The sequence below is a fragment of the Rhipicephalus sanguineus genome, chromosome 2 (assembly GCF_013339695.2).
Source record: "Rhipicephalus sanguineus isolate Rsan-2018 chromosome 2, BIME_Rsan_1.4, whole genome shotgun sequence".
NCBI classification, from domain to species: Eukaryota; Metazoa; Arthropoda; class Arachnida; order Ixodida; family Ixodidae; genus Rhipicephalus; species Rhipicephalus sanguineus.
This window is the reverse complement of record NC_051177.1, coordinates 215,327,618-215,342,784: the sequence shown is the minus strand read 5'-3', so window position 1 is coordinate 215,342,784 and position 15,167 is coordinate 215,327,618. Positions and strand designations below refer to the sequence as shown.

The following is a 15,167-nucleotide window of genomic DNA, read 5'->3' as shown; positions in this document are numbered from 1 at the left end:
CAATAGGTTCTGTGTTCCGTGGGTATTTTCACATGAAGCAGAATTTATTACAAAAATATAATGAAATAAAAAGCGAAACATTACGACATTGCCTAATTACACTGATTAATTCACCTGATAACCCTGTTAAATACACACCACAGTGGCATCGTCAGCTAACAATAGAGGCGTGAGCGAACCATAAGCAAGAACACAGTAGATGTGAACTTATTTTACCTATTTGAACATTCTGCTTGATTACTGTAGACTCATGTGGTGTTCGATAGTACTGCGTTTGCACAACTTGTGTTTGACTGTATAACATTTTGTGTCCTTATTATTTTCTATTGCATATTTTGTCTGATAAGCGAGAAGGAGTAGCCGGTGCCGGCAGAATGACACCAGTCTCTTCTATTCATAATTGCAATAATAATAATAATAATAAAAAACGAAAACACGCGCGAGGACGCTCGTAATGTACAGGCATGGTCGCTGGATGGAAAACTGTGCGTTTCCGTCTAGCGGCCGCGATACAGGCGAAATATTGAAGACTAAAATTGCGCTAAAACACACAGACGAGAAAAACACGACTCGCGCGAGTCCTGTTTTCCTCGTCTTTGTCTTTGTGTTTTTAGCGCAGTTTAGTCCTCATTATGAATTTAAAACCAACTAGCCCGACTTGGTGCTCTACTTCAGACAACATATACTCTCACACCCCTGGCACGCGGGCAAAATGAAAGTACTCCGCCGTAAACCTTTTTTGATGCGCCGGAGGGCCCTCTACATAAAGGAGTTGCGCCGATGACACATGACACTCAACTAAGTCCTTTAGGTCGTCCCTAAGATAATCGCCGCAAAAGAATTGAAATGGCGCTGTTCCTCACCAGCAGCTAGAGAGAAAATATTTTTAGAAAGCTCGCTGTTTAGGGCCTTTTGTTGAGGGCGCCAATTGCGAAGACTGTTGCACACGCTATCTTCCGAAAGGCGACAAAGCAAATGACACTGTCGGAATTCAATGCGTTCGAGAAATCGCATTATTGCTAAAATACCTACGGGGTACTGTATTGCCGAAGGGGCTCACGTTCTTGACAGGATGACAGGATTGTGACAGGATCGCTTGGACAGACCTTTTCAGCGGAGAGAAGGAGCACCTCCTTTCTGGCCAGTTGGAACGGTGACGTCCGTTCCATTCGCATGCATTTGCGGGGGGCACGTATTTACAACAGCCTAAGGTGGCGGCACCCAGGGAGCCTTTGTTGATAAAGTACATTGATGAGCTGGGCACGCGGTGTGCCGGAAAACAGCCTCTCCTTTCGATAAGTAGGTACGGAATCTGCTTTCCAGGAAATTAATTTTGCCTGGAAATAATAATAAGATAATAATAATATAATAATAATAATATAATAATAATAATAATAATAATAATATAATAATAATAATAATAATAATAATAATAATAGCTGGAGTTCAATAACAGAATATTATGTATCAATAACAACAGCTGGCATTCGTTAATTGCGTCCCTGTGTCCACTGTTATGTTTGTGTCCACTGTTATTAGAAAATAATCAGACATTTATAGCGCGCCTAAATTTCTCCGTCACGCACGGAAGTAGAAAACCTTATAGGCTGAGTTCTAATGACATCGACAACGAAACTTCTTCATCGGTTTTCACCTACAGTCCAACCGCTTCTTCCTGATTTTTCTACTCAACAATGCCATATGTGCGTGACATCTTTTTTTCCATAGACGGTATCTATCCTTTAGACCGATGTCACCGAGCATACTGCGCATGCGCCAGCTCGACGACGACTGACCGGCCGCCATCTTAGTTGTAGTTCTCGGAGCGCTTGTGCCGCTGCGGTTTGCAGGACTCTCCGATCAACTTGCGCCGTGTGAAGAAAATCGACTTCGATCAACATCGCATGTGCTTGACATTACTACTCAGACCTTCTAGGTAAGTGTTTCAACGAAGCTTATTCTTTCTTACAGCGTAGTTTATAAAATATCACGCTATATTGCACAGCTGTAGCGGCCGGATCGGCTCGGCATAAACCGACGAGCCGGCGTGGTCTTTCCGTGCATTTATTCTGAAACAGAGAGGTTTGTGACCCTGAGCTGGTCGTCAGTTAACGTTTAGATTATGTAAGTGGTGTAGTCAACGTAAGGCAATGTAAAGGTAGTTGCCAAAGGCTGTATGGGCCGCTTCGCGGAAGTGAGAAGCATCGCGCTGATCGTATTTCGCTGCATTAGCGACGGGCATTTGCTAAACACATTCCGAGTGTGGTGCAGTTGGAGCTTTCCGAGCACTGAAAAACCGAGCAGTAAAGACGCACGGAAGTGCAGGCCCGATATGTTGTCGCTGTGTTGCGCGCTCGATTCTGCCGTTCTTGTAATGCGCCCTTAGCGGTCAGCTGATCCCGCCGATTACGCGCGCCTACGTACCGTCGCTCTGACCACCACCCAGGCGATACGCAACAAGGAGAAATATAGGAAATGGAAAGGCTGCTTTACATATTAGATTATCGTGACGCGCAGCCGAGAACGCCTGTGTAGTGGGTGGCGAAATGCCGATTTGTCTAGTTCGCTATCATGCAGCCGTCTCTGCTGCATCGGTCATCATGGGTAGCTAGCCACTGACTGGCATGTGCTAAGAAAAATTTGTCGCTCGCCCAAGCACTTGAAATTTTACGGAGCCGTAGTTCGTGCCGCGTTCGTGCTGCATCGGTTATCATGGGTAGCTAGCCACTGATGGGCATGTGCTTTAAGGGCTAAGAAAAATTCGTCGCTCACGGAAAAACGTGCTCGCCCAAGCACTTGAAATTTTACGGAACCGTAGTTCGTGCCGCGTTCGTGCTGCATCATCATTCCTTTTGCATTGATGGTTATTGTGTATGGATAGTTTGTTGCTAGCACTTTCCAAAAGCAGCTACGTTTTCAGTGGAGCTTTGTTTGTGGAAGACGACCAAGTTAGCACTTTAAGCAGCATATGGCTGTGGGAGTTAGCTGCATGTGTGCTGGTCCTCATAGTGTGGTCATCTAAGAGTACGGTTGAAACAGTAAGAATAATCACGCCATATAAACCTTTGGCTTATGAAATTTTATTATATGACAAGCTCATAAAAGTGTGGTAGCACTTGGCAATGGTAGGTTGCAGCATGCTAAATATTGTTTTGTCGCAGGCCTGTATATCGTGATCATGGCATGTAGACCTATAACCGACAACCAGGAAAAGTGGACCAGTCAGACAAAGTCACTGAACCCATTCTTTGGAAAAGAACACATCTATAGGTATGTACAACATTGTGTTAAAGTGGAACCAATTTATAAATAAGCCGAGACATGGGTTAAAGTTTGTTTTTCAGTGCGTCCCCTTGCCAGAACACATAAGTAACCTTTCTTAGGGTGATTATGTCACCACAAAATGTTTGTTGACAAATAACACCTATGAAATTTCTCCTTCGAGCACGTTGAGGAGCAAAATTATGACATGGCAATGAATGTAGAAATAATCTGAGCCTTTCGGAACAATAACGAAATATGAAATAGTATGTGCCAACTTCTTGAATGCCACGGGGCTTTTAAGACAGACAGCATTCGTCAACTTTCAGCTCTTGCACGCAGCAGCTTGACTTAAATGACATTAAATTTTCAGCAAGCACATCCACAGAGTGGTATAAACATCTGCATGACACATATCATTACCTAATTATTTATTTGGACCTGTTGTAGCATCACAAGGACATTTTTTCAGGGAGGTTACAGAGTAACAAACACCTGTATACAAAAAGTGCAGTGCAAGAATCTAATATTTTACTACAAAGATGAAAAAAAAGGGATGACGAATAGGAAGGATTTGAACACAAACAAAACTGGAAGCACAGAAAGAGAAAAAAACAACTACATAATAAACCTACAAAAAGGGGCAGGTCATGAAAGCATCCGGCAAACAGTCAGTGTGTGCAACATAAAACTGCACCTACACACTGCAAAATAATAAGCTTGCTTAACGAGTGAGTGCTCCAAATCTGCTGGACATGCCAGGTAATGTCCTGTCATGTAGTACCAGAATGTGTCGCAAACTATGGGAGGCCTACTATCAGCAAACAGTGTCTGACACACGCGCATGATTCCACTTAATCCTTCAGCATTCCTCAAAAATGTGATAGAGTTCATAAAGGCACGTGGAAACCTGCCAGCACACTGCGAGTTTGGAGTAAGCCAGTTAAGTCTGTGACATAATAAAAAATCCTCACACTGGTCTTTTCTCATTTACTGAAGCGCTGCTGCGTCAAATGCTGACGTTTCAGACATTCTCAAGGATTGAGCTTTCACTCTGACAGAAATTGTTTGCCTTCTGTGTTCCCAGTTTGCTTTTAGTGTATTCTAGACATAGGTCGGCAAACTCACTCATGAGTCAGCTCAGTCCAACTCACTCAGACTCAGATTGAGCCGTGAGTCTGAGTTTGAGTGAGTCCGGGGGAGTAAAATTTTCGTGAGTGTGAGTACGAGTGAGTCCGGTTGGGAAAAAAAATTTCGTGTGTGAGTGAGTCCAGTTCAGGAAAAATTTTGGCAAGCCTCAGCCTGAGGGAGCCCTAAGCGCAATATATAAATTGTGAGCGAGTCTGAGTGAGCTCACGTTTTTTGCCGACCTATGATTGCAGATATATAGCTGTGTTTGCAGTGTTGAGCTGCGGGTAGGTGCTTGTCCTTGGTCAGTAGCTTGTTATCGCTTATGCTTTACCAGCTGGATTGATTCATTAACTCAGTTGTTCAGCACAGTACACTGTGACAAAAGGCAGAGAGAGAGAGAGATACTGTTTTATGAAGCTTGAGGGGTCATTTACCACACAATTATAATCTTTCAGAACAGTTTTTGAACTCCAGTTATAAGTTGCAATTCCATAAAAATGGTATTATTCATTTTATTTATCTTTCCAGGTGTACATCTGCACTCAATAAGTTGCACACTATATGCTGACATTATAATATTTCATGCAGGTACATAGAAAGCAAAGGTGCTCAAAAACATCGAGATGCTGGGATACGCCTCTTCACTTCAGGACATTTGCAGAAGCTGCAGTTTTTGGAAGGCAGTGGTGCAGAGACCGTTGTACGTGCAGAAGTGCTAGCTTCCATGACTACTAGGACCCTGTACAAGGCATCCATCAAGTTGTATAAATGTGATGGTGAGGTAGTTTCGGGGAGCTGCACCTGCGTTGCAGGCAAAGGTGCAGTGTGCAAGCACATCTGCTGTGTCTTGTATGGTTTAATGTACATTGCACAGCATGATCTGGCATCTGTGCCAGACTCTCTCTCGTGCACAGAGACAGAAAGACAGTGGTATCACCCCAGAGACCCCAGGAAGGTCACGGAAGATTTTGAGAATGTAGTCTTTTCCAAGGACACCTGCGACAGGATCAGCTGTGCACCAGAACGACACCAAAAGCGAATTCAGTATTCATCTTTGAAAGCAGACAGAAAGGTGATGAAAACACCCAGCCTGATAAACTTGCATGGCAATCTTAAGAAATGCGGCCTCGACTGCTTTGCCGACATTCTCGAGGCAAACGACTTCTTGCCCGTGAGAATTGCAGAAACAGCAAATTGTGCTGAAGAAGACAAAGCAATGCCGAAACGATGGCTTGATGCTGTAAAAGCTGGAAGTGCAGTCCAGTACACAGTTAATGACGTGAATGCTGTGGAGAATGCCACAAGGCTCCAGAGTGGATCACCCATGTGGCATCATTACCGGAAAGGAATTATGACTGCATCATCGGTGCATAGAGTGTACACATGGGTGAATAGTACGTGCAAAAGAAAGATGGGGCCCCATGATGTGCGCTCTCTGCTAAGCACTATCATGGGTAAGAAAGTGCGTGCTACTTATGCCATGAAGCGGGGCCTTTTATGCGAAGACAGCGCAAGGAAGGCCTTCCTTGAAAAAAATAAACAGCACGTGGACATCGACGTGAGGCAGTGTGGTCTTTTTTTATGCCGCAGCCATCCTTTCCTTGGGGCAAGCCCAGACGGAATCGCTACATGCAGTTGTTGTGCACCACGCCTTTTGGAGATCAAAAGCCCCATGAGAATTGATGCATTTTGCAAGAATGAACTGCGTGGTGGATGCCTCAAAGCCAGCAGCAGGTATTTTACCCAGGTGCAGACACAAATGGGGGTTACCGGTCTGAAGAGTTGTGTCCTCTTCGTGTACAGTGAAGAAAAGTGTGTGCAAGTTCCTGTACTTTTTGATGAGGCATTCTTCACTGAGCTGGTGAAGTGCTGCAAGTTTTTTGCTGACCAGTACCTGGTGCCTTATTTCTCTGGAAATTGGCAGCTTTCTTAATCAGTGTAAATTTACTGTTCCTCTTTGTCATCCCTTTCTGCATGATTTATATTCTGCTGGTGTATGATGTACTATGCGTAATCTCACTTTAATGATGTGTGCAGAAAATTATCTTCGGTACTAATATATCCCATGTATCATGTATCTGGCCGAGGAGTGGCACAAAGCTGCTACATAGCAGCTCTCTATCTGTAATAATAATAAGTGTTGGGGCTTAACGTCCCAAAACCACGATATGATTATGAGACACGCCGTAGTGGAGCTCTCTGGAAATTTCGGCCACCTGGGGTTCTTCAACGTGCACCCAAATCTAAGTACACAGGCCTCAGGCATTTTCGCCTCCATAGAAAATGCATTGTGTAACAACACAAGAAACTGCGAACATGCATCGTTCAAGCTGGTTTATGCGAGGAATACCCCAATGACGTTCAGTGCAATGTGGCCAAATGTCGCCAACAAAGCCAATCTTGATCTCGCAATTTATCTACAAATGAGCCAAAGAAGCAAGACTGCTTGCCCTCCTGCATATCAAGACCCAACAAAGGATTGACACTCATTGCTTCAATCTTCAACGATGCCACAAGGACTACCAACTGGTTTGGATTATGGACCCCGATACGACATAGCGAGAACCTATCTATGATGGTACTTAGGACCTTGCGATGTACGTGGACACATTGGTGTACTGGACTATGATGTCATGCTTGGTGGCATGACGCAAGAACTGTTCCTGCGTGCTACCTGAAGTTTGCCATCTGCTGCAGCCCATGCGATTATTTATTTTTATGTGACCTGCTCATGTTACCACTGCTCAGCACAAAGCATGTGTCTTGCCACTATCTCTGTACTGCAAGTGTTTTTTGCCTGCGCTGTGAATAATATATTGTCTCACCACGAGTACACCTCGATAAACAACTCATTCTGTACTGGTTTGATTGTTTGTGTCTTCACCGACACAACCACGTGAACAGTAATTTTGTTTGAAAGAAAAACCGTAGAAAAAGCTTTATTCCTAACTGTTAGAGGTCAAACGTGTCTTCGCTTCGAGCGCCTAAGAATGGTTTTGTCTTTCTTTAAAGTTTCAAGATGTTGAGACACTTACACTAGCAGCAACGTTTGGATAAAGCAATGAAACTGTACATAGGAGAGTATTCACTTTATTATTCAGAGGGCATTAACGTATAATTTACAAGAGGTGGACAGAAACAAAGTAAACACAGTTATCTTGTACTGGCATAGTTCAAGCAGCTCATGAGCACAGAGGGAGACTGTTGGATCATGTGTGGGAACACTGATAATTTAATTGTACGCTGAAATTCTTTCATATGGCAGCCACTGGTTGAACATATATCAAAAGTTATCACACATGTGCGTAACGTGCATAACAGTGTGTAAACCTTTCCTGCAATCAACAGTGCAAGGACATATTGATACATTAATGCAAGACATCACTTAGGCAACGAACAGTCACTGAACATCATTGCTGACAGTCTCTTGAAAGTGCTGGCCACTGTGCCATCACTTTCACAAAACAAGCACATACATCACTTTCCTTCTAGCGCATACCCTTGTTTGATCATGCAGAAGTATTCAGATGTCTGAATGAAAAAGTGCTAGCTAACTGAAAACGTGAGGTTAGGACATGAGTGCTAATCTCGCATATTAATAAATACAGTAAAATCTTGTTAATTTGAAAGCCATTAATTCAGAAAATCGGATAATTCAGGCGCGCTCTCTGGTCCCGGCCAGCATGAGTGTTGTTTAATGGAATCAAACCCTCCTTAATTCGGTCATAATTGGCCGCAACCCGTTTAATTCGGACGATTCTCAAAGTGCACCCCACACGAAGCACCACAATCGTGTGGTGCAAAGGAGCGACAACAGTGTTTGCAGGCAACCGAAACGAGGTGGTGCAATCTGCATCACTACTGCCATCAGCGTGAACCGTATGGGAACGTTTCCAGTTAATTTAGAGTTAGCACGTTTCGGGTTAGTGAAGACAGGAAGGTCGTGAGCCGCGGTTACATTGTAGACAAGGTCACAAGTGGCGAAAATTACTGCTTTTAAACTGCTCTTATGAAAAGTAAGTGCAGGATTTACTTATTCGTCAAGAAAATAGAAGTGTATTGACATTACACACACTTAATTTTTTTCTTGATACTTTCGAAAGTTCAGAATTTAGTTAATTCGGATATTTTTTTCGGTCCTGTGAGACATGAATCAACAAGCTTTTGCTGTACAAATTTTTACGGGAAGATCAAGGAGCAGAGACGCACACAATGCAGCCACTGAAACAAGAGTTTGGCATTAACTTTTGACAATGTCTAAATTTTCCTGACCATCTCAAAAAGCAGTTTTTCTAGTGTTCAGCTGGGTGTAGTTTTCAGCAAAGGTGAATCAATGAAGTTAGACAACAGGGCACAGATCTGCCACACTTTGTTGAGTTGTTCAGCCATACTGTTTGGGAAAATCTGTGATAGTATTCTGAAGGTTTTCACCCTCCTGATGACTCTCTCAACGTGTATTCGCACGCTTGCGATTCGTCTTGTTTCCTCTTCGTCTTTTTCTGACAGCTGCGGCCGTCCACCCATAAAAGGAGGAATGTTGAGACCTAACGAACGTGTCTTACATTCATCTGCAATAGTGAATCCCCTATCGGCCATGATGCTGCGCCCAGGAGTGAATTTATCTAAGATTCCACAGTGATTGGTCAAGGCCTTGTCCGACAAACGGCCAGGTGCGAGGTCCGAGACAAATGTCACAAATCCGTTGGGGCTGCAAACAATCAGTCCCTTGGCGGTATTGTGCTTCTTGTACAACGAATACGTCTCACTTTGAACGCGAAAAGATGACGGCGTTTCAATGAAGATCTCTGTGCAGTCGAGGATACCGTCCACGGTGTTGAATCCCTTGGAAAGGAAGGCTTGTGGGCGATACTTGTCACACAGATCTGGTGGCATCCCTGTGGGCACCTGCATCATGCGATAAAAAAAAAGCTTCTTCATTCCACAGAACCATGTTTGTGTGGACAACACCATGGCAAAATATAAAGCATCAAAAGTACTCAATGTGAGAAGCGACAACATGCAACTCTCCCGAACTGCTGCTCTTGTGAACAGAGCTCGGAAAGTCAGTCTACATTTTCATTTTGAAGCAGTGCAACAAATAGGCACAGAGAAGTGAAGACACGAGTGCCGACACTTGTACAATAAACTCACAGGGTTACTTACGGTTCAAGTATTCACTGTGCATACTTGAATACAAAATGATGCTTATTGTTTATGGCGTTTTTGCAATAAGCTTTGTTTCCCAAATAATTAGTATATTGGCACATATGATTTCGTATATAATTTTGTAAAATTTTTCATTAACGCTTCAGTTAAGAGAGGACTGGTGTCATCCCTTCTTTATACATTTGTGGTCCGCCTCGGTGGTACAGTAGCTATGGTGCTCGGCAGCTGACCCAAAGGTCGCGGGTTCGATCCCGGCCGCGACGGTCGCTTCGGTGGAGGCGAAATGGTTGAGGCCTGTGTACTGTGTGATGTCAGTGCATGTTAAAGAACACCAGATGGTCAAAATTCCTGGAACCCTCTACTACGGTCTCTCATAACCATATCGTGGTTTTGGGACGTAAAACCCCAGATATTATTATTATTATTATTGTACATTTGTGACACTGCTACATCATTACACTTGCATGATTACATCCTTATTTTCAGTTGACGTTGTGCATAAACTTGTTTGCGGTGTCACGTTTTTATTTATTAAACTTATTTGCATTGAGGAAAGAAATACTCTACTGCATCGCAGCACAAAAATAATGACTTACATGAACCAATATGACAGCAAAAGCTCACAAGTAACGCCGTTCCCACAATTGCCAACCAGCCGCTGTGAACGGCATGCATGTTATTCTTAAGTCACATTTTCAATATTTCTGTCCACTGCCATGCAAATGAGACACAAATTATTTTCTGCTGAAAAGAATACATCTAAATCGAGGCGTTCTTCCTACCTTCTTCATGCGATCAGACATATGGATCTATGGAATTAGCAACTAGCTTATCCATAGAGCTAGATTCTGTAGACATGACACCTTTCCCTTCCAACTTGAACTCTCGTATTCTTTCTCTGAGAAAACCAGTCCAATCTCTGGATGATTTGACAACCAAGATCAAGGCAGTTTCACTCATTGTGTATAGGCACAACAAGTCCAAGCTTCATTCGAAGAGCACCACGCATGGTGATCATGGTGCCCGCGCAAAACTCGTTGCAGCCACCGGCTAACCGTGGTGTCAACCAGCAGCCATACGCTCAGGTGTTCCCTTTAACAGTGTATTGCTGTGTACACGCATTGTGTAGCTGAAATAGCCCACATACACTGTTTAGTTGGCAATATTGTATTGCAGGCTGAAATCTACCGTATTCTCACAACACATCTTGAAAGTGCCTACGAGTATCAATAACTTCAGACATTCCGTTAGGTTGTACCGCACCATGGACTAGACTTTTTCTCGCATCAATGTGAAAATAGGCGTCTTTTTATACAAATAACGTAGTAACGATGATTATGTGACTGTCAACGTAAAAGAGTTTTTGCATACCTGGCGTAGCTTGTTGTGTAGGAAGTCAAGCCAGGTTACCCATAGGCGGGACACCGTGCTCTCCGACACACCAAACCTGTAAATGAAGAGAGACTTCCACAATGTTCTGTCTTGTAGCATATTAAAACAATGCAAGAAGCAGCTAGAAGATGGAGGGTTGAAGTGACGGGCACTCGTATGAAAATTAAAGAGCCCCTAAACTATCCCCGTTATTTTTTTAACATTTCAAGTAAATGCATGCATCGAATTCGGAATGTCACAATCATCGGTATCAAACACAGCAGTACCATGTGCCGCAGGTGCACCACAAAATAAAAATAAACAATGCAGTGTTCGTCTCTGGGTCATTCGCCATTCCCAGCATTGGTTGCGACGTCACCAGGAGAACCTGGTCACGTCAACAGCAGAGAGAGCCTGTTTGTCTGCCTGCAAGTATGTGTCCTCCCTGCTTATCCTCCTTGCTGAGCAAGTAGGAACCATCAGCCAAGAGAAGAGATGAGCCAATGTACGGGGTGTAGTGAAGGAAAGAGTGAAACGAGCGAGGGCAGCATTTAGATATCAAACACGTTTAACTCCACTATTACAGCATTACTTCAAAACATTCTCAAAGGAACATGTTCGCTGTAGTCTCATGCGCAACTGCAACAACACAACTCAATTTCAACCTCTGTGTGGATTAGGAGTCCTTTAACTAGTGCCATGGGAGGCACTTGTCGTTCAGGGCAGCAGCTATAGAAAAAAGTCACTTTGTCGAAAAACTAAACTCCAATAATATTCCTTGTTAAGTCCTATCCTTGCATTATAGCATGATCGTTTACATGTGCATGTTGTAAGCATTATAAATTAATGCAAAAGTTACAATGATGAGAAAACATGTTGCATTTCCTTTGCACCTAAGGAATACCACTTCATTTAGAGAACATGTATAATTGAATAACAGCAGAGAGGTTGACAGTCAAGAATAGGGTTAGCTCACCTGAATGCAAGGTCAGCTCCGTCAAGTCCCAGCCGAAGCCTCATAAGCACAATTATTAACTGTGTCTTGAGCGGCAGCAGAAACTTTCTGTCTTCATTTGCAGTTCCTTTCATATTCCAAAATTGCAGGCTGTTCACGTCGTCTTCTAACAGCGACCAAAATGCCTCCAAATGCAGGCGTGATGCGAATCCAGTATAGTAGCGCAGTCTCTTTTCGTTCTGAGCCAAGACATCGTATTCAAACTCTGTTCTTTTTGTTTTGGAGGCCTTTCTGAGGCAACCACTCAAACGTGATATTTCAAGCACCAAACATCAGTTCTTTTGCTGAAGGCGGTTATACAGCCTTGCTGAATCTGCATTAGCCTTTGTTTTCTCCTCTAACTCCTTCTTCAATGCAGTAATTTCTGCTTTAGCTTTTTCTAGTTCCTGCTCAAGATGGTGAATGGATTCTTGCTGCCTCTTTAGCAGATCATTTTCATTGTGCTCATGATATGTATATGAGTGTTCTTCGAATGTATCACAAGCAGTGTTCTCAGTGGCACTGCACAAGTCGGTGCTGTTTTCATCATTTGATGTTTCCTCGCTGTGTGGCTGTTGCACTTCAACACGGTTGGCAGGTAGAGTGCGCTGTAACAGTGGAAAGTAAAGAAAAAATCTCATTACATAATGAATAGATATTTAAACAGCTATAGCACTTGAAAATTCCTTTAATGGAAAACTCTGCCACAGCAAATCATCCTTCTCCAAGGTGTATAGAAAAAGTAGCAGAAATTCGTGTCAACACACTGGTGTAATGAATAAATAATCTATTTGTCACAACGTACTCTATCAGCTGCTACGTTTAAATTATGTGCATGCTGAGTGATGCCTTGCCATAAAAAATGGACTTTCATACCTTCACTTGAATTTGTCGACGCTTCTTTATAATTTTTTGCTTAAGGGGAAAGACTGTCGGTACCCGAACCATATATGTTTTCTTCCCTCCTTCGAAGTGTTCGCCGCAAACTCTGTGGCCTGTTGTGGGCGCGATCTTTGAGAACCTGCAAAAAATGTCGTATTTTTTGTCCTTTTGTGGTAAGGTGGTGCAGTGGCATAAATCATGGGGGGTTCTGACACCCCTTGTGTTCGGGCATGCCTTACAAGTGCCTCCCAAAGCACTTTCAAAGAGCAGAAACAAAGTACAAAAGTGGAAGCTGCTTTCTCTTTCAAAAAGCACTGAAGAGTACGAACTTTCCAAAATGTTACGGGGTGCTCCTGATGTGTTGCAAATGTTTATTATGATTGGCTTTAAATTAAAAAGTAAGTAAACAGTTGACGGTAAGTAAATGTTGACAGTTTGGCGGAAGCCGCTGATGATAAATTATGAATCTGATTGCCAGGCTATGGTTATGTTAATTATAAATAAGTCATCCCAAACATAATGACGCTTTACAATGCAAGAAAGTTTCCAGGAGTGAATCGTGGGAATCTACTATTAACAGGTATACATGCTGGGGAATGAAGCTGAAACGTTTGTTCACCGAGCTCCCCCCCCCCCCATAAAAAAAGTACGATTTTTCTAGCGTGGTGGGCGGAAGTTTGTGGAGCGGATTTCTGACCAGCGACTCGCTCCACGATTTGCCTAACGTGACCGTCATCAACATGCACTGCGCCGAGTAGGTGATCCCGGTGATAGTGTACGCAAGAGATCGTAAATGATCAAGTGTAGGCTAAAATCAAGTTTAAAAAATATCGTCACAAATTATTACGAAACATTTGCGATATGGGCATGCTGACAGGCTTTGTCTGTTATATGCGCGATCAATACAACACCCTGAAACAGCCCCTGCCGTAGCACTGATGCCCAATGAAACGCGCATACCATAATCGCATCAATATTATTAGTCCCGCGTTCCGGATAAACACGCCGCACAAGCGTTTCGAACGCCGCACGCGCTCTCCTGTTTTGTAAATGTACAGCACCTGATACGATTATTCTTTATATAAATATACGCGCGATGAAATAGCTTTTTCAGCATAGGAAGTTCGGAAGACGCCGGCCGACATGGCCGGACTGTATCGCGGCTGTGACATGAAGATATCTGCGCTTACCGTGGAAAATACACTTTTAGACGTGCCTCGCTACACTTTATTTTGTGTCAAGTCGATCGGCTAATCTGAACTGAGTAAGTTAAATGCCCTAACGGAGCAAAAAACACAACAAAAGACAGACTTACTTGCCACGCTGTCCAGCTCTGTTGATACGCTGCAGCCAAAGCTGCCGAAGCTTCGTCTCTTTCGGAAACACGTAAAATCCGAGGCCCTTTCGTTTCGAACTGTTGTTGAAGCATCCAGGAACACAACATGTGAATCCACCCATCGCGGAAAATAAATGAAAGTTAAAATAAATCTCACTGCGGTGCGGCCCGCCGCAGCAACGAATACACGGGCGCGCGGACGGATGACTACAACTACCGGCATGCATCACGGCAGCGGTGGCGTAGTGAAACTAGCTGGTGAGATGAGATCACGGCCGGGCTGCGCATTTACAAAGGCGAGCGAATAAACCCCCCCACAATGCACCGCGCCACGGCGCTCTCTGGGCTATGCATTTTGGCCGGTCAAATTGTGTCAGGCGGCTGCCAGTCCCCGTGTTTTCGTATCAGCGGAAACATAGCGACCGCGCCTGTGCCTGGCTCTCCATGCCTGGACGACGCGACCATAGCAAACGCCTTACGAATGAATCGGATACTCGTGAACAGACAGTAAGTGCTTCGAGAGACGCTGTGCGCACACTTCTCGCTGCCGAAAGCCGTCTCGTCCAGGATGCATTGAAGCGGACACACACAGCCTGCAGCGAAGAACAACGCAACGGACATTGCTCTACTCCACTTGGTAAGTTTTTGCTGCTGCTCAGCATGGATCTATTAAAAAGCGCGTTTCTGATACTGTCAGTCTATCTAAGGCTACGAACGTTGCTCGGGCAGCAAGCGCAGCTTCCACTAGCTAGTGGCGATGCAAGCGTGCGACCATAAAAGCCTGCGCGCAAACTTTATCGTGCTGCCGCTTCCAAACTTGCGAAGCTAAAAGATAAAAGAAAAGCACGCAGCCCTAAAGCACTGCCTTTAGTGGAATAAATTTAAGAGGAGGAAATTGAACTTAAAATAGGGAGCTCTTCGAGTATATGCTTTTTTTTCATGGCTTCACCGCAATACGGCTCTGTGTTCCAGTGAAGGCAAGGGAGACTCGCACTTATCCGCACTCGTTTGTGGCTTCAGCTTTCT

At 43.9% G+C, this 15,167-nt stretch overlaps 1 protein-coding gene across 1 annotated transcript; it reads left to right on the top strand.

Annotated features, from left to right (window-relative positions):
* Window positions 1-1,869: 1,869 nt before the first annotated feature.
* Window positions 1,870-6,941, top strand: LOC119384073 (uncharacterized). Its single transcript, XM_037652353.2, has 3 exons — window positions 1,870-1,936; window positions 3,162-3,270; window positions 4,981-6,941. The coding sequence occupies exons 2-3, from the start codon at window positions 3,179-3,181 to the stop codon at window positions 6,323-6,325; spliced, it is 1,437 nt and encodes a 478-aa protein (XP_037508281.1). The 5' UTR covers window positions 1,870-1,936; window positions 3,162-3,178; the 3' UTR covers window positions 6,326-6,941.
* Window positions 6,942-15,167: the final 8,226 nt, after the last annotated feature.

Coding starts and splice junctions, on each gene's coding strand:
- LOC119384073 (XM_037652353.2), top strand. CDS start 3,179: ATGGCATGTAGACCTATAACCGACAACCAGGAAAAGTGGACCAGTCAG. Junction 3,271..4,980: donor GGAAAAGAACACATCTATAG/GTATGTACAACA, acceptor TATTTCATGCAG/GTACATAGAAAGCAAAGGTG.